This window comes from Amblyomma maculatum, chromosome 1 (genome assembly GCF_055883805.1).
Source record: "Amblyomma maculatum isolate TAMU_Amacu chromosome 1, ASM5588380v1, whole genome shotgun sequence".
Classification (NCBI taxonomy): domain Eukaryota; kingdom Metazoa; phylum Arthropoda; class Arachnida; order Ixodida; family Ixodidae; genus Amblyomma; species Amblyomma maculatum.
Window position 1 is genome coordinate 277,967,472 of NC_139344.1, and position 25,076 is coordinate 277,992,547.

General features: G+C 41.8%; 1 protein-coding gene across 4 annotated transcripts in view; it reads left to right on the top strand.

The window, feature by feature from the left end:
* Positions 1-25,076, top strand: part of mgl (low-density lipoprotein receptor-related protein megalin) — a 190,113-nt gene that overhangs the window by 112,136 nt on the left and 52,901 nt on the right. For all 4 annotated transcript variants that reach the window (XM_084591382.1, XM_084591383.1, XM_084591385.1 and 1 more), the window contains 15 exons: positions 2,203-2,322; positions 2,403-2,519; positions 4,426-4,548; positions 4,642-4,761; positions 5,215-5,340; positions 5,435-5,595; positions 7,792-8,021; positions 13,376-13,561; positions 14,190-14,404; positions 14,497-14,640; positions 18,533-18,742; positions 18,855-19,050; positions 20,418-20,671; positions 20,755-20,904; positions 24,598-24,891. In XM_084591382.1, the coding sequence (XP_084447508.1) occupies positions 2,203-2,322; positions 2,403-2,519; positions 4,426-4,548; positions 4,642-4,761; positions 5,215-5,340; positions 5,435-5,595; positions 7,792-8,021; positions 13,376-13,561; positions 14,190-14,404; positions 14,497-14,640; positions 18,533-18,742; positions 18,855-19,050; positions 20,418-20,671; positions 20,755-20,904; positions 24,598-24,891 (2,646 nt within the window). The remainder of the gene's footprint in view (positions 1-2,202; positions 2,323-2,402; positions 2,520-4,425; positions 4,549-4,641; positions 4,762-5,214; positions 5,341-5,434; positions 5,596-7,791; positions 8,022-13,375; positions 13,562-14,189; positions 14,405-14,496; positions 14,641-18,532; positions 18,743-18,854; positions 19,051-20,417; positions 20,672-20,754; positions 20,905-24,597; positions 24,892-25,076) is intronic.

Here is a 25,076-nt window from a genome sequence, read left to right on the forward strand (position 1 = left end):
CTCAGGTACGCAAACCCGAATAGGGGGCTGGCACTCTGCAACTAGAAGCGTGCAAGAATACAGATTCTTCTCGGCCTCAGCCGCCAGGAAGATGACTTCTTTTTGGGTCCCGAGGTTTTCACTTTGTAGGAAGGACTCCCAATCTTCCGTGTTTTGAATGTTGGCCATTGGCCAAGACGAAAAGGGGCATTGCTGGATTATGTTGTCTAGTGCACCTCTCTGTCCGCAGTCTTTACAGTTTTCATGTTGTCTGTCTCTATGTTTAAATGGTGCAGCCATACTAGGTTGAAGTAATTTCCGGCCTGTAGTCTGCGAAGACTTTTGACCTCTTCGTTGTTTAGTTGTTTATGTGGAGTGGAGAATGCTTTTTAGTTGAGTTTTTAGTATTCACAGATCTCATGGTAGGTGTTTAACCTCTCCTCGAGTTCTGGGTTGCCGACTTGCTCGACATTCGTCCGGTGATAGATATCTCGAGCGAGCGTGTGGGCGATTTCGTTTCTAGACACCGATTCATGACCTGGGGTCCATTTTATTGTGATCCTCCGTGAGATCTCCCTGGATTCGAGAATTTTCTTAGCCGCAGCTATACTCTTTCTTTCGTCAAGTTCCAAATGGCTGTTTTGCTGTTGCTTATTATCACTTTAGCTTTAGTGCTGACGCAGGTTAGCGCAATTGCTACCTCTTCGGCGATGACTGCATTTCTTGTTTTTATCGATGCCGTGATTAGAGGGGCTCCACGGTTCCGTTCATCACTGCTGCGAGTGCAGCTCCAGATTTCCCTGTGCCTGCGTCAGTGTACGCCACGGAGATCGGGTCAAGCTCGCTCATCTCCTTTTCGATAGCTTTGGCTCTCTCTTCTCTTCTCTTTTTGTTGTTAATGGGGTTCATGCTTATTTGCATGGGTGGGATGTACAGGTTGGTTCTGTAGTTTGGGCTCAGGTTGGTCTTGGGTTCCGTCCCTCTGCCATGCTTGAGCCCAACCCATTCTAGAATTTGCCTTCCGGTCTCTGATTGACTGAGTCTCTCCTTTTGTGCTATTCTTGTGGCTTCCATTATAGAATAGAAAGAACATTTTCCAACAATAACTAATCAAAAGAAAAGTACCCTAGTTAAACTTCTGCAGCCGAGCCCAGTATTATGGCTGCAGTAATGACAGTTACTTGCTTACTACAAATGAAGATGCAGCTACCATCATGATATATTTATTAGGGCTATGGCACTACATCTAGGATAAAATGAACAACCTCGGTCACACCACTCGGTTATAGCGAAAGGGAAGACATGCAGACTCGCTGTTGCAGTTGACTCGCATTTTCCACCAATGCAAAGATCTAATAGCAGCTCCTGGTTCCCATGCCCCCTCCAAAGAGTGTAGACTCCCGATTCCTCCCCCCCCCCCCCCTTCCGCGTCAGAAAAAAAAAAAGCGAAAAAAATGCAGGATCAATACCGCAGTTAACTGGTGACCAAATGCACCCCAACAGGCTACCAGGTAAATCGGTGTGTGCGGATGGAAAAAGCATCTAGTGTGGAAGTAAAAGCATTGTATGGATGACAAAGGGGCAGCATTTTGAGCATTTTTGAGGTTTGAATGCTAGTAACCAAGTATGCTTTGCCATAGCCCATCCTGTCCTTGGCGTGCATTGCCTGCCCAGTTGGATATCAGTTTTCTGTGCTGCTGCTGCATTGAGGTAGCACGCAGACATTTAGTGCATCCTGTGCCGAAATGTACTGTACTAGCTCTGCCACTGCTTCCCTATTGGGAATTGAGACGTGATTGGCAGCCTGCCATTTGATGCCATGAGCGTCTCAATTGCTTTAATCGCGTTCCTAAAGCAGGTGGTCCCCAAAAATTGTCTTGGCCAGGAGCTAGCATATAACCATGCTGGAGAGATTTGAAAGCAACTTGACAGTGTCTGTTTTGAAGAGTTCACAAGCTACTTTTTACAAAAATAAACCCCATTTTTGTTGCACTTTGCATATTTTTTGGCTGGAATAGGGCAAATTCACTTACTACAATTTTCGGATACAATAAACGAAATCTGTGCTACTGCTGAGTTTCTTACAAGTGGGCTCGACTTTAAACCATTTTACAATTCTTACACAGTGCATGTACATAAATAACAAATATAGCCAGTGCATATATTAGCATCGAAGGACTAAGCAAGTGTATAAAATGAGTAAATGCAAGTAATGTTTCTTAGATGGAACTGCCTGCCGGTTAAATGAATTCCGTTGCCAGCATGGCAACAAGTGCATTGATGAGAGCAAAAAATGTGACCATTGGGACGACTGTGGAGATAACTCTGACGAAGAAGGATGTGGTGAGTGCTGGTCTTATAGCCCAGTGACTTTTTTTTTTCTCTAGCATTTTTTAGTTTCTCATGATCCTTTCGTTCTTCAGATTTTCCACCTTGCAATGAAGGCCAGTTTCGATGTACAAATGCCATATGCATACCTATTCGATGGCGCTGTGATGGACACTCCGACTGCTCAGACCAGTCTGATGAGCGAAACTGCAGTAAGTAGCTCTGGAAAGATTTATATTTTGCGGGTCCTTTTTTTTTTTCTTAAACAAGCATAAGATCAGGATTTAAAAGAAGTGTTCAAGTGAAAGTTATCACATGGAGGATGTTCATCAAAATTGTTACATTGATCTCCTATTGCTTGTACAGTCACCTTTATTCCTGGTTCCATCATGGAACATGACCATTTTGGCAGGGGCCTGCCTTTTCGGTGGTCAAATGAGAGAGAATAGAATGTTTACACTCTGTCAACCAGTTTTCTTAGAGAAGGTACGTTCTGGTCTTGCAAACAGTCGTCTGCACTCGGGCACTTCATGGCCCGACCAAAAGACTGCGCACCAAAGGAACAAGCACTTTGAATCAATCATCTGTAGGGGAGTTTCTCTGCGCAAACTACTGGACTACTCGCGAGCAAACTTCACTCACACTATAGGGCATTACGGTCTGTGTTCTGCGGGAAGTAATTTAACATTGACAGTTGCTGGATTTTTGGTCATTGACAAAAAACTGGTGTCTCCTGCCAGTTCAATATTCAGAAAGGCTGGCTGAGCAGCCAAAACGATGGGTTGTAACCATGGCATTCTGAAGTGACAGACGGCATGGCTCTGAGGGTGGGCAGGTTGTGTGGTTTCGTGAAGGTCGTTCCCCAGCTTGATAAAATTGAAGTCAAGAGAGAGCTCTTGCTCCTCAAAGTAAAACATCACGAAAATGCAACAGTAACGTTCAAAACAAACACCTAACTTTCCCACCCACCGAGGCTTTCAGTTGCTCCTTCATCAGGCATGTAGCACAGCCTGCCGAATCAGCTACTTGGCTTGCGTCATCGACAACTGTACTTGCAGTTGACAGCAGTTCCTCTTCAATTCCAGTCAGTGCAGCCAAGTGCTAATGTTAAATTGCATTTGAAGTAACAGACCGTATTATTCTACTTGTGAGTGATATGCACGCTCCACTAAGACCATAGTTTGCGCACAGGAATTCCGGTCCTCAAATATGGAAGTTACTGTACAAAAAAAGAAAAACAAAACAACTGAAGACATGACAGTCATGCAAGTACTAGTAGCTCGCTCATAGGAGAGGTTGATGAGAGGGGCAAGCTGTCTTCAGTTTGACTGTTGCCAAGCAAATATAATTGGAGCACCATCAAGTGTTCACTTTTTCCTTGGTAATCTGTGGTTTGGGCTGAAAGCTTCTGGCTATGAAAAAAAAAAAAGGGGGGGGGGGGGGGGCTTCTGGCTGAGCACTGCTTTATGCATCCTGCCAGTCCTCTTGCCTTTGCAGCTTCACTTGCACACTGGCAGCCATGCGTTGGGTTTCTTTTCATGGCCTTCCTGCTCGGAGTAGCACAGGGGAGCTCCGGTGGCACATTGAGCACTCAAATAGCTGTGCAAATAGTGATCAAAGGGGTTTTGTGTTGTAGGCACAAGTGTGTCACTCGAGGAAACAGGTTACTTACTACGAGGGAGGAAGGGCAGAAAGATGAAAGGTATTGTACTGAATTTCTTGAGCACTGAAGTTATATACACTGCACATACCAGAGAAAAGCACAGTACACGCACTTGCTGCCATTATCTTGTGGCCTCTTGTTTGATTGAGAAGCTGGCAGGAATCCAGGAAGCATTTAGCCTCCTTATGATCAGATGTGTGCATTTCCGGCTGAGTTTTGCATTCTCACTTTTTTTTCTTTAAGAAACCAGCTATGCCGATACATTTAATGCTGCGTTTGTTTAACTAAAGGTGCACCTGCAGTTCTTATAATGCACGGCTACTCTTGAAGAAAAAGCCTCACTTTTGGGGCAATCTAGAATTGGCAGTTGATGCTTCCGTCACTGGTTTAGCCACGCACTGCTTAGACCATTACTTCTTTCTGGGTATGTATCAAGTTTCTGTTGTTACTTTCAGCATCTGTTACATGCTTGGACACAAAATTTCTCTGTCCATCTGAGAAGAAATGCATTGACAAGTCAAAGCTGTGCGACGGAAAGCAAGATTGTGATGATGGTGCCGATGAGAAAAAGAACTGCTGTAAGTAGTTGTCTACACCATGCTTAGGCAGTCTGACACCTAAAGTGCAGATATGAGTGGAGTTTCATGCAAATGTCACCTTTGTACTTGCAGCCTCTAGCCTATGTCGAACATTGTCTTGTGAACATGGCTGTCGTGCATCTTTGGAGGGTGGCGACTGCTTCTGTCCTCCAGGGATGACTATCAACACAAAAGACAAAAGGAGTTGTATGGGTATGTACATTGTGAAGTTTAGCAAGTTTAGCGTTCAGGCTCCATTCAAGTTTATACACATGATTATCTTTCAGCTGTTGTTCCTAAATATTTTAGTTCTTCATAAACTTCAATTCCTTCAGTGACGTTTTGCTAAAAGTGGTCAGTCATGCTTTCTGCTCTTTTCTTTCACCACCCCAACCCTGTATACTTGCTGCTCATGTTCTTTAACGCTGTCATATTATTGAATTAATATATAAACCAGTGGTTTCGAATTTATTCATGGTGTCCAGGTAGGATGCTTTTCATTTTAACAAATTATGGCTATTAAAAATTCTTTGCTTGTATAATTTTGTACTCTCTATTTAGCATATCACATTGTACGTATCACATAGTGCAATATGAAAATGCACTATGTTTCAAATAAACCCCACTAAACTTGTGTAATAGATTTTGCCCCAATTGCACTTGCAGATTTGAATGAATGCTCCGAATGGGGCTACTGTGACCAACTGTGCACCAACAGTCCTGGAAGCTATCAGTGTCTCTGTGTTCATGGCTACACGCTGGATCCGCCACGTCACTGCAAAGCCGACAACAGTGAGTTGGGTGTCGTGAGAGAACAGATCCTCTTTTTTGGTGTGATGCCCCTCGGCTTTTAACATCAACGCCCTGCTTCTCTTTCATCACTCAGGTTCTGCTATGCGGCTGTTGTTCACACGGCACAATGCTATTTACTCAGTCAGCAGTGATGGAGCCGACTTGAGCATTCTGGCTAATGCATCATCAGCAACTGGCCTGGACTATCACCATGACAGGAAGCTGCTATTCTGGACAGACACTGAAACAAAGCAGGTTATAACATTTTGCTTGTTGTTTCGGTTTTACCAGAAAAAAAAAAAAAGATTGGGGTACTTTGAACTCATTTTTAAATATTTGGTTGTTACCAAAAAGTGGCAGTATCTTTCATATGTATGTATATATTGAGTAAAGTTGCAAGCAGCCACAAAAGAGAATTAACAAGTGTGGAAGCCAGAAGTGCAGTGAGAAAATGAGATGTTTAATTAAGCAGTTCAAACTGGGTTTTTAAGGGATTGTTCCACTACTGTACTGAAATGCTTGATGCACAGACCAACATGTATTGGCCTAGCGCTTTCCGTTCACAGTTGTTATGTTTTCGGAGCCTTCGCTTGGTTATTTATAAGTAGCTTTTGCACAGTATATGAGGACACAAAGTATTTCTAACAGTATCAAGCCACTATCAACTTGAAGCCCTGCCCAAGTATCTCCAAAGGAAATCTTGTTCTGCCTTCCATAGTCATTCAGCAGAATTTCCTGTGCCGTTGTCTTCACATCTACTACATGATCGGAGGCTCTCTGGTTCCTTCTTTATTTTGTCTGTAGTCACTTTTTCTTTCTCATATACAATTTGAAACTGCGTTCCTTTGAAGCATTCGCTTCTCTCAAAGTTAGTTCTCGGACTGAAGCGGTGAGCTAAAAATCATACACATACATTTATCCCAGCTAGATAAAGCTATTCTGATATGGAGGGGACTAAACAGAAAGGCCTGGTTTCACTTGCATGATTGAGACAAGTTTGTATATTGCTACCCTGTTGTCTTGTTTTTTTTTGTTTTTTTTTCATTTATTTGGCTGTTATCACCCCCGAGCTTTTAGAAATAAGCTTGTATTTAAGTTTTTGCTTCACAGCATGCTTACTTAACTTAATTTTGTCGAATTTCTTATACAGGGATTGTACTGCAATAGCAACAACTACTGCAAATGTGACCTAGTGCATCAACTATTGACAAGCAAGCTCAGATAGCCTTGTTACGATTTTAAAAAAATGCAGGCAGAAAATTATTATCCTGGAAAACGTTTGATCTAAACTGCCTGATTTTGAGAAATGAATGAGATACTGTAAAGAGGCATCTATTGACACATTTTCACTTCATGAAAGTTTTGATTGGAATTACTTGCCACGAGGTATGAACAACTGCTTCTTTAGTGCTCGCAAACTTGTCTACATTTTGCATTGTCTTTAGTGCTGAAGAGATTTTGCCGCATTTCCAGTTAATTGGCAGTGGCGAGCCATGAGAGCTTCCTCTTTGTTTCTGGATGTTTTGCTCTCCTAAACTACTGCACTGTGGAGAAGCCACTGAGATGGCTGACTGTCACTCTGTTTTTGCTTTTTATGCTGTGTTCCCCAGACGAGGCCAGTAGCTTTGCACCCATGCCCCTAGGCACTGTGAAGCTGCTGGTGCATTTCTCCTATTCATGTAGTGTCTCCGTGGAAACTGTCCTCTTATATATCAGTACATTGGCATTTTTCACAGCTTCGCCCCTATACACTTAGGCACTGCAGAGAAGCTACCATGGGGGGGGGGGGGGGGGGTAAGCGCTGCTGCTTTTCAGTTAATGTTGCGTGCCGCGAGGTTCAGCCTGCTCGCAAGGTTCAGCCTGCTCGTACGGTAGCACGCATGCAGTTGGTCACTAAATGTTTATATGATTACACTTTGCTCTAATTTTAAATGTAGTTTCTGGGAAATCATGTTATATAAGGACATATTAACTGGGAGGAAAATAGTGCAATTCTAAGGGACATTTTTACTGCCTGCGATTTTGAGCATATGAACCAGGAATGTATCAGCGAGGTTCTACTTATATTTCACTTTCAAGTCCAGAAGGGTACCACACGTATGAATAAATATAACTGGCAATTTCCCCTTCGTAAATATACATATTTGGAAAACTCGGGAAACTGCAATAAAACTTTGGTTGGGCCTAGTTGGTTCATGATTTTCTATGGAACTGAAGAGCACAAACAGAAGACAATCCACAGAGAAGAAGAACACAAGGACAGGTGCGGTCCTTGTGTTCTCTTCTTCTTCTCTGTGGATTGTCTTCTGTTTGCGCTCTTCAGTTGCATAGAAAATTGGGAAACTGCCTTTTGAACTAAACACAAAGTTTTCTGAATTAAAAAGAAATAAAATTGGTAAGTTCACCTCTTATAGAAGACTTATCTTTTGCTATGACGATACTGTTTTTCAGATCCACTCAATGAGGCTTGCAGGAGAGAAGGAACTGAGGTCTCCAATCAGTGTGGTCTTTTCATGGAATCCTGTGTCCATGGCTGTTGACTGGGTTGGAAACAAGCTCTATGTCTGTGACTCTTTGGGACAGAAGATTGACTTGCTTGAAATGGATGGCCTGAGACATGCCATTGTGCTCAGCAGAAACCTCTCTAATCCACAGGACATTGCCTTGGATCCAACTGTTGGGTAAGCTGGCTAAGGCTGCATAAAAAAAGTGTTGGCTCCCTGTCGCATGGTTACGAGGCTTCGGTAAAGAGAGGCAAGACGCATTATTCTAAAATTTATTTTTTATTGTTATTTGAGTCTTGGCTCAAAAAAGTGTGTGAAATTTATAATTCTGTTTTTATACATGCTTTGTTTGCATGGTTTATTAGTCACAAGTATGTGGTATAGCAATCCATGTATATACGTACAGTGTTCTGCAACTTTATTGGAACCATTTTGAAATTTTTCCGCCTCGACCGGAGGCTCATTTATGCTAAAACCGCGCACAAAGCTTACGCGTTGCTGACCTTTTTGTTATGAGGTAAGTTTGACCATGCTGCTTACCTAGTTTGGCTGCGCATGATAAAAACGAAGAACCATCTTTGTCGAGATTGAGGAGCAAAAGACGCCAATGCCGAGTTTCCAGCAAAAGGCAGCTGTGACCCCATCTGGCGTTACTGGAGGAAAGTGCCGCTGTTCAAAAGCACTTGAGCAAGCATGGCACCTTTTTGTAATGATGCTAGATGGTGTCACCCCTGCCCTTCAGCGGAAAATTGGAGTTTGTGTCTTTCGCTCTTTCAATCTCATCAGACTGTTCTGGTTTCTCATCATGCGGGACCAAACCAGTTAAGAACCACTGTAAGACTTGCTGCACAACAAAAAGGACAACAGCGTGCAAGCTTAGTGCATGGTTTCAGTGCAAATGAGCCTTCGGTAGAAGTGGGAGAATTTTTCAAAATGTTTCTGATAAAGTTGCAGAACACTGTAGAAGATGCCACCACACATCCACACATGAGATGTGTACAAGAAGCATCACAGGAGCCAGTTTCTCTTCTACAATTCTCCTCTCCAGGCAGCAGTCATTCATTCAAGATCAGTGCTAGGGAAAAAGAAGGTTTTGTGGCAGCAGGACAGTAGTATCTGAGTTGTCTGTCTTCTGTTTGCAGTGTTATCTTGTATGGAAAAGGGGCTCAGATATATCTTTATACACAGTCATATTGGGACTTGAGATCAGGGAGTAATTACATTTTGGTGTCCACCTGAGCACAACCATACAGCGACAAAAGAAAAAAACTGTACAGCTTTTTTTAAACCTTTTAAAAATTTGTCTTGGTCTGGCAATCAAGTCTGGGACATTAACTGCATCAATTGAGGTAACCTTTACCAGGATGACTAGTAGATATTAGGGAGAGCTTCCACCCTACCAGTCACAAGGCTATGAAAGAGAGCTCAGTCTCGTGAAGATGGAGCTCGAATTTTTCTTAAGATTTCATCTGCTAACTTCTGAGAAAGCTGTACAGCTTTCCTTTCTGTCCTTTGTAACTGTGTGAGGTTGAACGGCATTTGGCACCTGTGCTGAGTTTAGTCTGAACTCCTATGTAGACATCCATGATGGATTGGGTGTCATCATTATTGTTGTCATTCACCCATGTCTTCTGCAGAGGCATAAATTAAATGACACCTTTCATACTATCAGCATTCACTTAACAGCACATCTATGCAGCATGCTGCACAAGTTCTAGTCACAGAATTTGAGAGAAAAGGCACTGCATATACACTGAAGATTTTGTTGTAAGGGCTCTGGGTTCTCGGGGGAAAAATCGTATCTTTTTATACTCTTTCATTATACAAGGGTTTAATTTTTTGGTTTCTATTTTTCAAAAAATTATGTTACTTTTTTTTTTTTTTTTTTGTCGTTTATATTAGAACTTTGACCGGCTTTATTACTTTGCGACCTGTTCAACAATGCCACCTTCTACGGCAGTGCAACTGCGGATATATCACGTGACTCCTCAGGATGCACAGCGTACTGCAACTGGTGGCGACATAACTTACGCTCACCTCAGCATCGCCAAGTGTACGCTTGAGCTGGTAGGCGGCATTGCAGGCTGGGTTAAACCGTGGCACAGGCCGTTATGCGTATATACTGGGTGTCACGGCTTATTTGAACCAAAGGTTAAAAGATAAAATATTTGAGGTTGGCAAAGGAAACCGATTGTGTACAGCTACCTGCCCTCTTGCACACCACAGGCAGTTTTTGTTCTGCAGTTGAATAGTAATTAAAATATTTTTTTATTACTGAATATTTAGTTTAGATAAAAAATGGGATTTACAAAGTTGGAGAGCACCTTTAGAAACCTCAATTCCACTATTGCGATAGGGAAAGCCGGACGCCCCCCCCTTCCTGCTTTTTTTTTTTACGACCTCAAAAGAAAGTCAGTTAAATACGGGAAGATTACATGACTGGTACAGCCACACACCACAATTGTGCTGCTCTCATTCTGTGTTTGAGCTAATGAAATCACCTGTGGCATTGACTTGAAGGCCCTGTTGCAGTGGTAGGTCGATGTGCTTGGCGATGGTTGCAGCAAGCTTGCCGCGCTCGCTGCAACTTGCGCAGTGATGTGCACCGACTGGCTGATGCGGGCATGTCGGCTGATGCGGGCTGATGCGGAATGTCTTACATGCTTCCGCTGCAACAGGGCCTTAGAGCAACGGCCACAGCTGATTTCATTCCCTCAAACCATGATTGAGAGCAGTACAAGCGAGGCGTGCAAATGCACTAGTAATATATATATATATATATATATATATATTTTTTTTTTCTATGTTTTGCGGTTTTTCTGTGGAGCTTGTGGTGTGTGTGGCTTACTAACATGCATTTGTGATGTGTATGAGTGTTACAGTTGTAATGGTTAAAAAATAACAAATTTAAAAAAGAAATGTAAAGAACAATTGGTAAATGAAAGGCACTGTTAAAAACACTATCGCATCTACTCTTAAGGCGAAGCTGAGAAGCACCCTCGTGTTTGTCCTGGAAATGGGCTTAGAGAAAATTTCACGGGAAGATTCTTGTACAGGCTCAAATGAAGTGCCTTTTGTGGATGCCAAAAGTGCCATTCAGAAAGGACCTTTGAGAAATTTCTTCCAGCACATAAGGTGCTGGCATTGAGCGGCTGTTGGCATCAAGGAGTGTGCTGGATTCTTTGCCCTAGAGATTGAGTTCTCAGCTATACAGCCATTAGTGTTAGTTGCATCCAGCTTGAAACATGAACATTATATGAGATTTTATTTATGTAGTATGAACTTGATAGAAGTAAGCAAAGGAAAATAATGTTTGTTTGCGGGATCTTTAAAAACCACTGAATTGAGCTAAAAATTGAATTTAAAAAATTTAGTTCAAAATCGCACATTTTTCGCTGCGTTGGTACTGCTGCCTTTCAGCACCTTCTACTCGCCGAGAAATTTTCTTGGTCGCTGGTTCTGCAGTTCTGTCAGATACTCGATTTTAGAGCAGAACATCGCAATACAGCATCGCGGACGATGATTTTCACGTCCTACAAAAGCTAGAGGCTCTCAAGAGCAATTAAATTCTTAGCTAGTGTGCTGACAGCAAGCAAAACAGTCAGAAATACTGTGGAGACGTGCACAGCAACCCGAAGAACAAGTGCTGCCAGTATGCCAAACCCGCTGCCGGTGTGAAGTAAGTTGGAAGGCCACGGAGAGTAGTGGCACAAGCAATAACAAATGGGGGCTACAGAGGTGGCACCGGTGTAAAGATTGCAGAGTAATAATGCTGTTTTTGGTTTGGGGGAATATTAGTTTATACAGATTAATTACTTTTTTTTTTTTCCACGATATATAGTGCTCTTTCTGTGCGGTCAAAAGTGTCCTAAAGTTTCTCCCAACTTTTGTGTTAGCCTGCTAATTCAATTTAATGGTAATCAGTTGCATGTTGACGACAGCGACAGAACTGCTGCTTAACCGTTGAGGTAGCCAGAACATGACATTTTTTTGCACACTTGTGCAAGATTTTGTGTCAGTGTCCTGACGTAAAGTGGAGAAGCCTGCTTGAGTAAGCAACCACACTCAGTGGGTGATAGGAGTTAAGAGCTTAGATAGCAGGCAGTGGTTTGCGAAAGGGTTATATTTTAGTCAATTATGATGACGATCAATGGTGTTAACCTCAATGCTTCAGTGGAGTTCCCTAGATTATTTGGAAATAATACAATAGCATGTTGCAAGAATGCACAAGACAACTTCATCAAATACTAATGCAGAGCACAGTTTATTTATTTACAATTTATTTGAAAAAAGACTAAAGCGGTCACTGTATACAGGGCAGTCGGGAATGTCAGGCCAGAGCTCGCTCCTCACGAAATTCTGTCAGCATGACTGACATAACTAGTGCAGAACACAGCAATTCTTCATTGTTTGGACCGATGTCATTGCCAAACTTGGCCTTGCTCATTCTTCCCTCTGTCACTCCGCCAACGTCTCACCTTTTTTTGGTGCCGAAGAGCTCACTAGCATTCTGGGTAGCATTTTAGTAAGTAATCAGAAATGAATAGCATGCCAGTAGCCACGAGTTGGTTTACCCATGATCACTATGTGCATTCCATGTATAGCCATTTGCATGCAGTTACAGCACAAACTATGCTAAAAAAAAAAGACAAAAAAAAAAAAGACGGCGGCAACCGGACAGGAGCTAACATGCAGATGAAATAACACTCATCACTCTATCCGTGCTCCATGCTGCTCTGTAGCTCTGGGACACCTGGTCCTTGTCACACAGTGTGCTGCCGGCTGTCACATTTCATACCTATTTGCAAATGTGAGGAGTGTGCTTGGCGGCTGTGCCTTCTGGGAAGGAAGCAGCCTTATAAGGTCTTCATCGTTAGTGCAGTTTACAGAGTTTGTCTTCAAACAGGCTCATTTGAATGAGACCAGGGGTGGTGCTGCATGACCTTCCGTGGCACCAAATAGCTAAATAAAGTACTGAGCTAACTGTGTAGGCAACTTTATAACGCTCTTGACTAAGGTCCACCAGCCTGACTACTGGAGAGCTTCCCAGCCTGCAGAGGTGCAAATCCACAGTATACTAAATCCACAGTATACTAGCAGTATTTCTTCATAACATACTATCTCCTTCTGCTCCTGTTTTTCCATAATTTGATAATTTTTTCTTCGCATGTGTAAGCCTAACCAAATTTCAAAAATTGAATTCAATATACTTTTATTGGTTCTTTTTCTTCTGTGGTTTAAACTGTAACCTTCAGGCTCTAATTATACTGGAGTTAAAACTGCTTGGTTGGGCTAGACTTTTCAGATGATTCAGACAAAGCATTTGTCACGCAGAACAATTGCTTAAGTGTCTTCCTGTATCAAACAATCTGCTTTTATTGCAAATATTATTTAGTGTGCTGATGAAGCATTCAGTATATATGCCAATAGAACTTGTGCATTGACAGATGAGATAGCATTTGCATAAAAATATTGCATTGGCTTGCCTTCCCTATTATGTTTTCCTTGAGACAATTTTTATTTTATTGCAGGTATATGTTCTTCAGTGATGGTGACCACATTGACCGTGCACATATGGATGGATCACACCGAACCACCATAGTTACAGCCATCTATAAGGCTACTGGCCTCACTGTAGATTATGTCACCAAGTTTCTTGTGTGGTGTGACTCCCAGCTGGACCAAATTGTTGCTATTGACTACACTGGTAGCAACAGGTATGCAGCATCTGTCAGCACTGCATTGATTGTTTTATTCACGGGAGTGACTCAAGATGTCCTTACATTGCTCTTAAGTCACTGCAAAGGTAGAAAGAGTATTCAGAGGCAGGCTAAATTATGCAGGGCAGCTCATATACTTTCAATCCTTGAGGTATAAGGCCGAGGTAAAAAAAGTGCTCTCCAGAACTGCATATCCTTTTAGATTTATCACGCTTTGTTTCTGAAGCTTATGCACTTTGACAGCAGCCAGAGAGAACCACTGCCAAAGTTCGAATCTTTTATGAGTTTCTTCAGTTGCACCAGTTCCTTTCTAAACCGGGTAATATATGATTAAGTAGACTTTGAGCTTGTGTAAACATCCACGTAGTGACACATGGTTAATAACCTAATATTTATTTTTTAGTTGCCAATTATGATCATGCAAACATTTGGCATTACTTTGTTTCCCCATTTTCATTTTTCACTTGTAAGAAGACGTTCCAGTTTTACATTCACTCTCTGCAGTTAAACTGGGTGAATTTGCTATATGCCTTTAATTAGAAAAATTTCTTTGCATATAAGCTGAAGTTCTTTCCCTGTATTTGTACAGTTGAGATGATTTCTGAGGATCTCTTTTTCTTCCTAGGAACATCATTATTCGAGGCAGCACTCGTGTCCCATCCCCCAACAAAATCACTCTGTTTGAAGACAAAGTATACTGGACGGATGGCACTCGGCAAGGGGTTCTGCAAGCAAGAATTTTCAACAACAATGACACAGTCACAATAGTACACAGAGATAGGCAGCTCTCAAAAGAACCTGGTGCCATCAAGTCCTATCACCCCTTGCGGCAGCCAGTTGGTATGCCAGCACTGCATTTATATTTACATTTTTGTGTGCACCTATCTCGGGTGCAGTTTTTCTGTTAACTTTTTTGTGCTACTTCGTTTCAGTGTCCAATCCCTGTGGTCTGAATAATGGTGGCTGCCAGCATATGTGTATAGTGACCCGAGGGTCTGGAGGTTTTGGGCTGCTTGGATACAGATGTGTTTGCCACACTGGATTTGAACTATTGCCCAACAGAAAGGACTGTGCAAGTAAGGAAGGGGCAGCCCATTAATTGCCTCAAATTGTTGCGCATCATTGTGTGTCACTGAAATGTAACTTCGGAGACCATGGGGTTTGCCATTATACTGTTCCTACTTCTTTCTTTAGGGTGTTAATGCGAGATTTGTTATGGCAGTCTGGTTTTATGAATAAATAGTGTGTAATATCTCTGTCGCACGGGACCTCTCCAAGGTCTTTACTGCAAAGGAAGTTTATGACTCTGAAAGAGCGAAGCCAAAAAGGTGCAGTGGTGCAGCTAGAGTGGCTAGAATGGGGAGGTGTGAAGGCTGTGGTACTTTCCTTCAGCCGCGCCTGACCTCTTTGCACACCGATGCCGCCAGAGGAAATGAGACATTGAAGCTAGCAGTGTGGTAAGCTCAGCCGTGCCCGTGTCGCGGCCTCACCCATATTATAGTAGTCAGTCGATGCAGTTCGTTTTGTCACCCGTGTTGGAGTCTGTCATAGCGTTATTCTCGTGCAAGAACGAGGTACAGTCTAGAGTAAAAGGAGACGAATCTTTGGTGCTTTTTACTGACAGGGTGTTGCATGGAACGTAGGAAAAAGGGAAAAGTATCTTTCTTTTGTGCCCCTGCCTGTAAAAGAAAATTCGCCGGCTTCACCCATTATGAAGCTTGCAAAGCAGCATGTTTTATTTCCAATGGAATCACTCCATAAGCTGGCCGAGGCCCTTCAAAACTCACTCATGCAGGCATGCCAAAGATCAACAAGGAGGATAGTGAGAAGAGACTGTAAACTGTCAGTGAAACTGTCCATGTTGTTGACAAAACTCTGCTGAAGTTTTTTCTTTTCTCACTTGTAGAAAATTGTCCGAAAAATAACTTCGCTTAAAAAAACTGGTTAAGACACGCTAAAGCAGTGTTTGGCATGGTTTTGCTTGGCAGTTTGGTGTTGAGAGACTGGCACAGAGTTTTTCTAAGTGTGCTTGCATTCCCCGTAATGAAAATTGGTTGGTTTTGAGGGGGAAAAAAAGGCACACCTTTTACAATTAATGGCATACAATTGGAGTATACACGCATTATGTTGTCGGTTCGAATCCCTATCGCAAACTAGCCTCCATGCAGCTTGACTAGCAGATGGAGGCAAAATGGGAAGTGAAATGGCATGACATAACCCTGAATGCTGCATAAAGAATGGGTGCTTCACAATTTTGGTACAAACTCTTGTGATATTTTGATATCACGCACTTAAAACTGCTCACAATTTCTGCTCGCGCTTCCTGCGCATTCATGCGCATTATTGGAAGTGTTTCTTAATTTACTGTATACAGCCGTAGAGATTGCTTGTATGAGAAGATGGCATGCATGCGAAAGGTTTGCAAGTGGTGTCAAAAAGTGGTTTATGTGTTGGGGTGCGACTGCAGTTTCAAGGTCCTACGTACCAAGAATTAACCTGCTCTTCCCACCATGGCTTTGCTGTGTTTTGAAAGAGGTAAAATGCAAGGCTTTCGTGTACTGTGTGATGTCAGTGTGGTATAAAGAACCACAGGAGGTGGAAACAATTCTGAAGCTTTTCACTATGGCGTCCCTCAGATTCTCACCTGCTTGAAGAGACGTGCACACAGAAGAAGCGTTTGAAATAAAAAAGCACAGTTCGCAGGCATTGCAATCTGGGCTGATGAATCATTATTTTATGATAAAGATGCATTCTCTGACGCAAGAAAACGCACGATAACCGAAATGGGCTCATTTTCTCCTTTGAAGTAGAAATGCAGACAGCGTGATGTGCTCACTTCGGCTGCGTGCCTTACCGCGCCTCTGCAGTCAGCGTCGCCATGCGACTTTGGCACGCTGTAGGGCCAGCCTTCCATGGCCAGTTTTCACAGCTCCCTATTCTAGCCACCATAGCGCAGCTGCAGGGCAAGTGCAACTTAAAACTTGTGATTGGAGATAGATGATGATGATGATGAAGGCAACCTCCGGGAGCGTCATCTGTCAACCAGCAAAATCATGTTAAATAATAACAAAAAAAAGCAAAACAACAGCTAAAGCATGGCAATACGAAATAAGCAGTAAATTAACAACCAAACTCTGCCAAACAAAAAATGTGCACTCAAGGAAAATGGCTACAAACAAAGACCTCTGCACAAGGAGCAAAACGAGCAAAGAAAAGCATGTTTATGTCGATGCGGCTGCTGAAAACATTCAAAGTCTTCTCTCCCAGAAGTTCATAGTAGCAAAATTGTCCCCTAGATAGAATTAATTAGGCACAAATATAATATTCAAAATTATATTGAGTCAGCTTTTTTGTTTTGTGAGCTCGCTCCCTGGCGCTCATGTTTGGGCTGCTCTTTTGTGCAGTTTGAAGGCTGCTGACGACCACTTTGCCCGCTACGGATCTTTTTCACAAAGGTCTTGAGGCTTTGCAGTGCAGCTGCTCGTCAACAATCTTTGGAGCAAAGAACTTTAATTCCCAGTCTTAAAAAGTGCCCGTGTGATAGGGGTATAACATTGTCTACAGCAGGGGTCTCAAACACATGGCCTGTGGGCAGCATACTGTTTGATTCAGCCCGCCAGCTCCAAGCCTTAGCCTTTGTTCCGAAAGTATGTCAGTTTCATGAGGAGCTTTACCACGAGACTTGTTTTTCAAATAAAATTAACTAGAAGACCTTGTCCCACATGATCACATTATTTGCGGGAGTCAAGAGTTAAGCAGTGGTACCTTATCCTGTGTGAACTTCAAACAGACATTGACTATGGTATTACAATTGCAGTAAAACCTCGTTACAAGAGACACTCAAGGGACCTGAAAAACATGTCTCTTGTAAGCAATGTCTCTAGTAACCAAAAATTCTAAAAGCACTGTGTTGATCAGTTTACTGCACATCAGCATATAAATACATTCACACGCATTAACAGGAAATTGTTCAGGAAAGCTTAAAGAAGTTATTCATACTAGTATGTATTTTTGCAAGTGCAGAAAGTATTCCTTCCCAAATTCTGGAGGTAAAGCACTTCACTTTGCAAGCCTTCCTATTGCTACTCTTACATGCTCGTCACCCTCAAATGATTCACAAAGAGAAAGACATCAGGAGTCCTTGCTTTCATCTTGTGATCAAATTTTAACAGTGAGGAGTTCAAAATGCTGAATGTCATTCATGCATTTTGATTTGCTTCGTAGGTAACAGTAATGCGATGCCGTTTGGCTTTCCAATCATGGGGAAGCACTCCTCAGTTCCTGACATACACAACAAAAAGAACACTGATATGGAACAGAATTTAGCTAAGGGAATCTGAAGTGCATCATTTACGAGTTGATGCGTTCCAGACGCATTGCATGAGCACACCTGGGTTGTGTCTCTTCTAAATAGTGAAGAATTTACTCCACGAACCTGAAAAAGTGATACTTAGTAACCGAGTGTCTCTTGTAACCATGTCTCTTGTATGCAATGTTGTTAACATGACAGACATAGGAAAACCAACGAAACCATTTTCAAATGTCTCTTATAACCGAGTGTCTCTTGTAACAGTGTCTCTTGCAACGAGATTTAACTGCATAGCCTTTCAGCAGTTTTCTCCAAGCCATCCTGAACTGGCAACCATTCGAAGTTTAGGTAGGAGGGCGCAAGCACCGCTTTTTTTTTCTCGCGAAGAATGTGAGAGAGTCGTCTATGGACGAGACTTTTTGGCCGCGTTTTAGTAATTTCATTATTACTAACTGTTTTATGATTGTTTATTTAGTATATTTATTTTTATTTTCTGGCTCCTGGCTCGTGAGGGACAAAATTTTCTCAATGCGGCCCACATAGCAATACGAGACTCCTGGTCTACATCCTCAATTGTGTGCCATAATCTGCTGCCATGGCAGCCATTAATCATGGCAGCGGGTATATAGAGGTGCATTAATTTTGGTTTTTTCTTCCAGGGGTGTCCACATTTTTGCTGTACTCTCAGCAGAAATTTGTGCGTGGCAGCCTTATGAACATCACTCAGGATGGGTTCACAGATGCTATGGTGCCAATTGTGAGCAAATCCGCTCGCTTTGTTGGTTTGGACTTTGATGCCCGGGAAAGGTTCATCTACTACTCTGATGTCATCTTGGATGTGATCTACAGGGTCACAATTGATGGATCTGGTCAGTAACTGCAAGCTTTGCGTGCGTGTTTGTGTGCTCGCTTTCTGCTGACATCTTTGATGAAATGCCATCTATTGACATCCATTTTGTCCATTTTGTCTGTTTAAAACAGGAAAGGAAAATGTTTTAGCATCTCAGAATGAAGGTGTTGAAGGCCTTGCCTTGGACTGGGTGTCTCATAACCTATACTACATTGATAGCCGCAAAGGAACATTGAATGTTATCAGTGTCAAGAACTTCCAGTACCGAAGAACACTGTTGAAAAACTTGAAGCGCCCTCGTGCTATTGTTGTTCACCCAAACAAAGGGTAAGTGTTATGGCTTTGTGAAAAGACATTGAATTCTGTCTACAAAGTTTGTTATGAAACTGAAATCTTGGCTGTTGTCAAACGTTCTGTCGGTGCCAAATAAAACATGAGCAGCGGGGTTGTGTAGCCATAGGTATATAGTATGTGCCGTCCATTAGACCTCATCAGAAACAAGAATGCTCATTCCATTTGGCATCGTTTTGCTTTTTATTTTTTCATTTTCTTAATTTGTCACAGAAAAAAAATTGCAGTTTCATAATGAGCACATCACTTCTTACCGAGCGTTGCTTTTTTGAGGAGTTGGGTCTTGAAAATTATTTTTTTGTAGGCAAAGCCACAATTATGAACTCTTCAGGGGGCATGAATTTTTGTAATTTAATTTGACACAAAACTATTCTGCGAATACTTAAGCTATATGTTATGCATGCTTTTGTGAAGAGCTTTTAAGAAATATGTCTGCAAGCAACTTTTTAAAATCCATGGTAAATCCATTAATGGTAAAATTGTCCTATCCTACCTATCATAAAACTTGAGTTGTAGGATATTGAAATTGCCGCTTCAGAAACACAATTCCATAATACACACAATGATAGTGTTACTCTTATTAAATTCCTTGAACTCAAGAGAAACAGATGGTATTCACTTTAGCAAATTGCCTGCTGCAAAATATCTTAAAACCTCTTCACAAAAGCGCACATAAAATATGGCTGAAGTATTCAAGGAATAGCTTTACATAAAACTTATTTGCATATTTGTAATTGGCACTCAAAAATACATATTTCCTGAAGATTTCGAAATTGTGACCTAAATGATATCTTTTTTCATGACCCAACTCCCTCCTAAGTGAAGATACCTTTCTTGATATGTCCTATATTTTTAGGTTTTTAGAAGAATCAAGCGTCCTAAACAAAATATAGATTAGAATAACTACAATCCATAAATACAACACACACACTTTTAATCTTGTGTTTTGTGCATGATAGTCTTAGTTGTTTATGTGCCATAAAACAGGACAACACAACCCTAAAATGGATACGGCATTTTGCTAGTAATATTGTGACGTTCCAACATTTTAGAAGCAGCACAGTTTCGTAATTGCTATGTTCAAAGTTTCTCTGTTAAAAGTAAAGAATATATCCTGGAAAAGTGTTATTAGGACCTGGAAGCTACACAGATTATTATAAATATGTTTGCTGAAAAAAAAATATCTCATTCAACTGACACACTTAGCATTAGATACAATGTAGTTTCAGTGGGTATTTTACAAAAGCTTTTGTTCGAGTGGCGTATTTTGTTGTTGTAAAACTTGATTAGTGTGTTGCTAACAACTGCCACTCACTACTGCACTTCTTTATATGGTTTTTCAGGTACGTCTTCTACTCTGAATGGGACAGGCCAGCAAATATCAGCCGTGCATACCTGGATGGAAGCAATGTGATGGTTTTCCGAGGTGTGCTTCTGGGCTGGCCCAATGGGCTTAGCATAGACTTCCAAACTGATCGCCTTTACTGGTGCGACGCTCTTCTCGATCACATCCAACATGCCAATCTGGATGGCACAGATGTCCAAACAATCAACTCTCCACGCATTAAGCATCCCTTCTCGCTAGTCATTCATGGAGGTAAGTTGTCTGCCATGTTCCACTGCATAGTGCTGTACTCTGTGGAGTTTGATGCATAAAGACTTTTTTCTTGCGTCTTGCAGATTCATTGTTTGTCACAGATTGGCGGCTAGATGCGATCTTGAAAATGCACAAGATAACTGGAGCTGATGAGAAGATAATCACAACTGTAGAGGAAGGTAGCAGACTTTATGGCATTAAAGTCTACAGTCGGGACAACCAGAAAGTTGACAGTAAGTTGAATAGCTTTGAATGAAACATTTCGGAACTTGCTAAAATAATCAGATTTTGTTGCATTACAATGAACAAATACAAACTGAATTTTGCTTTTTGAATTGTGCAAACACTACTGTCGAGAGTGAATGGAGTGACGTGGTGCCATCTTGATTTCAGGGAGATCTTGCGTGCGAGTGCAGCTGTGTAGTGTACAGATATAACATGCTTGCATCATTGCCTAACCCTAACACTGTAATCAGATGTCACTTCTCTTCCCTGCTCGCACTTTCTATACAAGCTTGCTTTGTTCTGTGGATGGTTACACCCATAGTTCTTGATGTGAAATATTTTGTTTAATTGTTTTTTTGTGTGGATATGGTAGAAAATTACGCAAATTACATGTAGTATGGTATAAGCTTTGGTGAGTACAGTCATGTTTTGTTAAAATTTATTTTGATGAAAGAGCTTTATGCCGTACGGGAACAGTACATTTTTTTCCCAGTTAAATGTACGTCATGGCAAGGTTGGCTGTTCTATACATATTATGAAGCATCACACTACTGTAGGCTTTTGGCAGTGAATGCTGTTATACATCACAGCTCCATTAAAAAAGGTCATTCACAAATTCTTTACCTCTTTTCTATATGAATATATATAGAACAGCTGATGTATGATCTTTGGTTTAGTTAGTTTCTCCCCCATTAATTAGCTTATCACCATCACCACTTCTACGACAGTCGCCATCAGCAGCAGCCTGATTACACCCACTGCAGGGCAAAAGTCTTTCAGATATGCCTGCAATTAACCCAGTCCTGTGCCATGTGCACCCACCCAATATCCTCAAACTTCTGGATGTCATTCATTCACCTAATTTTCTGCCTCTTCCTGGTACGTTTGCCTATCGTTTGAATCTAGGATGTCGCCATTAGAGGCCATAGTTATCTTGCCTTCATGTTGCATGCATTGCCCATGCCTATTTCTTCCTTATCGACTAGAATATCTAACTTTCATTTGTTCCCTGACCCACTATGCACGCTTTCTGCCTAATAACATTGCGCCTATCACTTTCGTTTCTGTAGCTCTCTGCATTGTCCTCGATCAATTTAAGTTGAACATTTTTCGTTGGCCTTTACATTTCTGCTCCCTAGGTGAAGATGCAACTGTTAAATATTCCTCTTAAATGATACTGGTAAGCTGGCGTTCATAATCTGAAAATACTTGCTGAATGTGCTCCACCCCAGTCTTATTTTTCTAGTTATTTTACTCGTGGTCCTGACAATTAAGGAAGCTTATTCTCTTACCACTCTCAGCACCTTGCTACCTATTAAACCGTTGTTCCCTGCAGAGGCTTTTGAGCATTACTTTCATTTTCTGCATATCAATTTTTTAGACCTGCCGCTCTCCTTTGCATTGTTGTTGTTGTTTGTGGGGTTTAATGTCCTAAAGCAACTCGGGCTATGAGAGATGCCGTAGTGGAGGGCGCTGGAAATTTCGACCACCTGGGGTTCTTTAACGTGCACCGACATCCTACAGCACACGGGTGCCTTGCTTTTCACCTCCATCAAAAAGTGGCCGCCGCAGCTGGGATTCGACCCCGCATCCTTGGGCACAGTAGTCGAGCGCCCTAAACACTGCACCACCACGGCGGGGCATTCTACTTTGCATTTCTAGGCCATTGATTATTCTTTGCAGTTCGTCCCCCGAGTTACTTAGCAACTTAGCAAGGCAATGTTGTCGCCAAATCTCTGACTAAAGGAAGCAGTAAATACCACTGGAGAGATCGTGTCTCCTTGCCTAATACCCTTTTTTACTGGGATTTTAATACTTTTAATACATTGTGTATGGAGGACTTTGGTTGCAGTGCAGCCACTACAGATATCTTCCAGTACTTTCACATATGCCTCACCTACACCTGCTTTCACAAGGCCTGCGTGACTGCTGATGTTTCAGCTGTATCAAATATATAGAGAGGTTGAGTATTCTTTGCATTTCTCTATCACCTGGATGATAGTGGCTGTATGATCTGTTGTCAAGGTCTTTTGCAAAAACCTGCCGGGTTTTTTGGTTGATTAAAGTCTGAGGTTGTCCTAATTATATTGGCAATTACCTTAGTAAATACCTTGTTGGTAAATGACAGCAAGCTGATTGGTCTGTAATTTTTCAAGTCCTTGACGTCTTCTTTTTTTATGGATAATGTTAGCGTTTGCAGCATTCCAGTATTCTTCGAGGTTATCAGGCATTGCATATACAGGGTAGAGAGTTATTTTAGCATAATTTCTCTACCATCCTTCAAGAGTTCTTAAAAGGGAACAGTGCAAACATGGGACAAAGAAAGGAACGAATAAAGCAGGCACTGTGTTCCTCTTTTTGTCCTGCATTTGTGCTACTTCCTTTTAAACCAACTAGCCAGCAACTATACCCTCATGAACTTCAAGAGATCGGCAGTTGTCTGATCTTCCCCAGCTGCTTTCACACTTTTCATTTCTCCCTTTTTGAAGGCTTTCTTTAATTTGTTCTTCGTTGCCAGCAGAAGATGTGCAATTGTTCTGAACTGATGCCACTCTATCATTCTAGTAACATAGATCGGTGTAGAACTCCTTGGATACGTTAACTATCTTATCCATGTTAGCAATGACATTGCCCACTATGTCTTTTAGTGCATACATTTGATTTTGGCCTATGCCTAGTTTTCTCTTGACAGCTTTCAGGCTACCACCATTCTTTAGAGCATGCTAAATTTGCCAGCACCTAGTTCTAGTCTCTCCACTAAACCATAATAGTATGATGCATGCCTGCCCTTTGGTATTCTGCATGCTTTTTTGTCCTGCTCACTTTGGTCCTGTGGTATCCCATTTAATGCATGCTTGTTCCTTGAATGGCACTGCTAGACTAGCCTCACTAGATTAGGTTCTATCAGTAAACGTTGCAATGTTCAGTTCGCAATCGTAGCATGTTCAGATCCAGAGATTCTTAGCACCCTCCTCTGTATTACAGGCCTGACCCAACTTGCTCGAGGTTGCAAATATTGGGGTTCATGCTAACCGGGGCATCATCTATGTATCTTGAGTGGATATGTTGCAAAATGCAACATCGGGGAAACACCACACCAGATCTAACCATTACTGAAGCTTGGATACATGATAGAACTTCTTGCATAAAAAGAAGTGTTCAGTGTGTAAGAATGTTATAATGTACTTATCAGTAGAAGTAAATAGACCTTGAAAGTGATTTTAAATGTTTATTGCAGAACAGCTGTACAGTCAGAAAATCTACTATGGAACTTGTGCTATGTTATCCTTATATTATTCTATAGCATTTACCGACAGAGTAAAATGCTACTGCTGTGCCATGGCTCGAGAAACTGAGTTTTAGTCTAAATCTAAGCTTTCCTGCCTATAGTATACAGAGAATGAAGAGTACAATGGAAAACTGTACTGTTTTTCATTGCCCTCTTCAGCTCCTTTGTACAAATGAATAAGAAGTACCTCTGACTTGGCTTGCATTCTATAATACTACTACAATAGTCTTCTTGTGTGTAGTTTTATGTAAAGCACACAAGCTTTGACTTTGATTAAGCATGGTTCATCCTTTTCCTACCTGTATGTGTCTACACTGCCTGTAATTAAATGAAAGAGAATGAAGACTGTGTATGCAAAGCTAGTAAGCATGCTCAGTGCACACTGAGTGATGTCTCCTTTTACACTGCTTAGGTCGGCACCCATGTCAATTCAACAATGGTGGCTGTCAGAAGCTGTGCTTTCCTGTCCCTTCAAATGGAAGCCAGGGTCCCGATCTGGTTGTGAGCTGTGGCTGTCCATATGGGGAGCAGCTGTCCAAGGACAACAGGACGTGCATTTCTGACCCATCGGCCGAGCCACCTGTGCAGGCATGTCCTAACACATGGGACTTTACTTGTGAGAACCAGCGTTGCATTCCTAAGACGTGGGTGTGCGATGGAGATGATGACTGTCTTGACAACTCGGATGAGATGAACAACTGCACACGTAAGTCATTTAAAAGTGAACTTTTTCAGGCCATATTGCTTGTGTCAGTGTGCATAATGCTTTGACTGAAAGTGTATGCTTTGATTATTCTGTACCAATCCACAAGTCGTGTACTGAATCTACAGCCTATTCGCTGTGCTTTGACGCTACTAGTGCTTACCATAGTGGTTAACAGGGTCTAATTT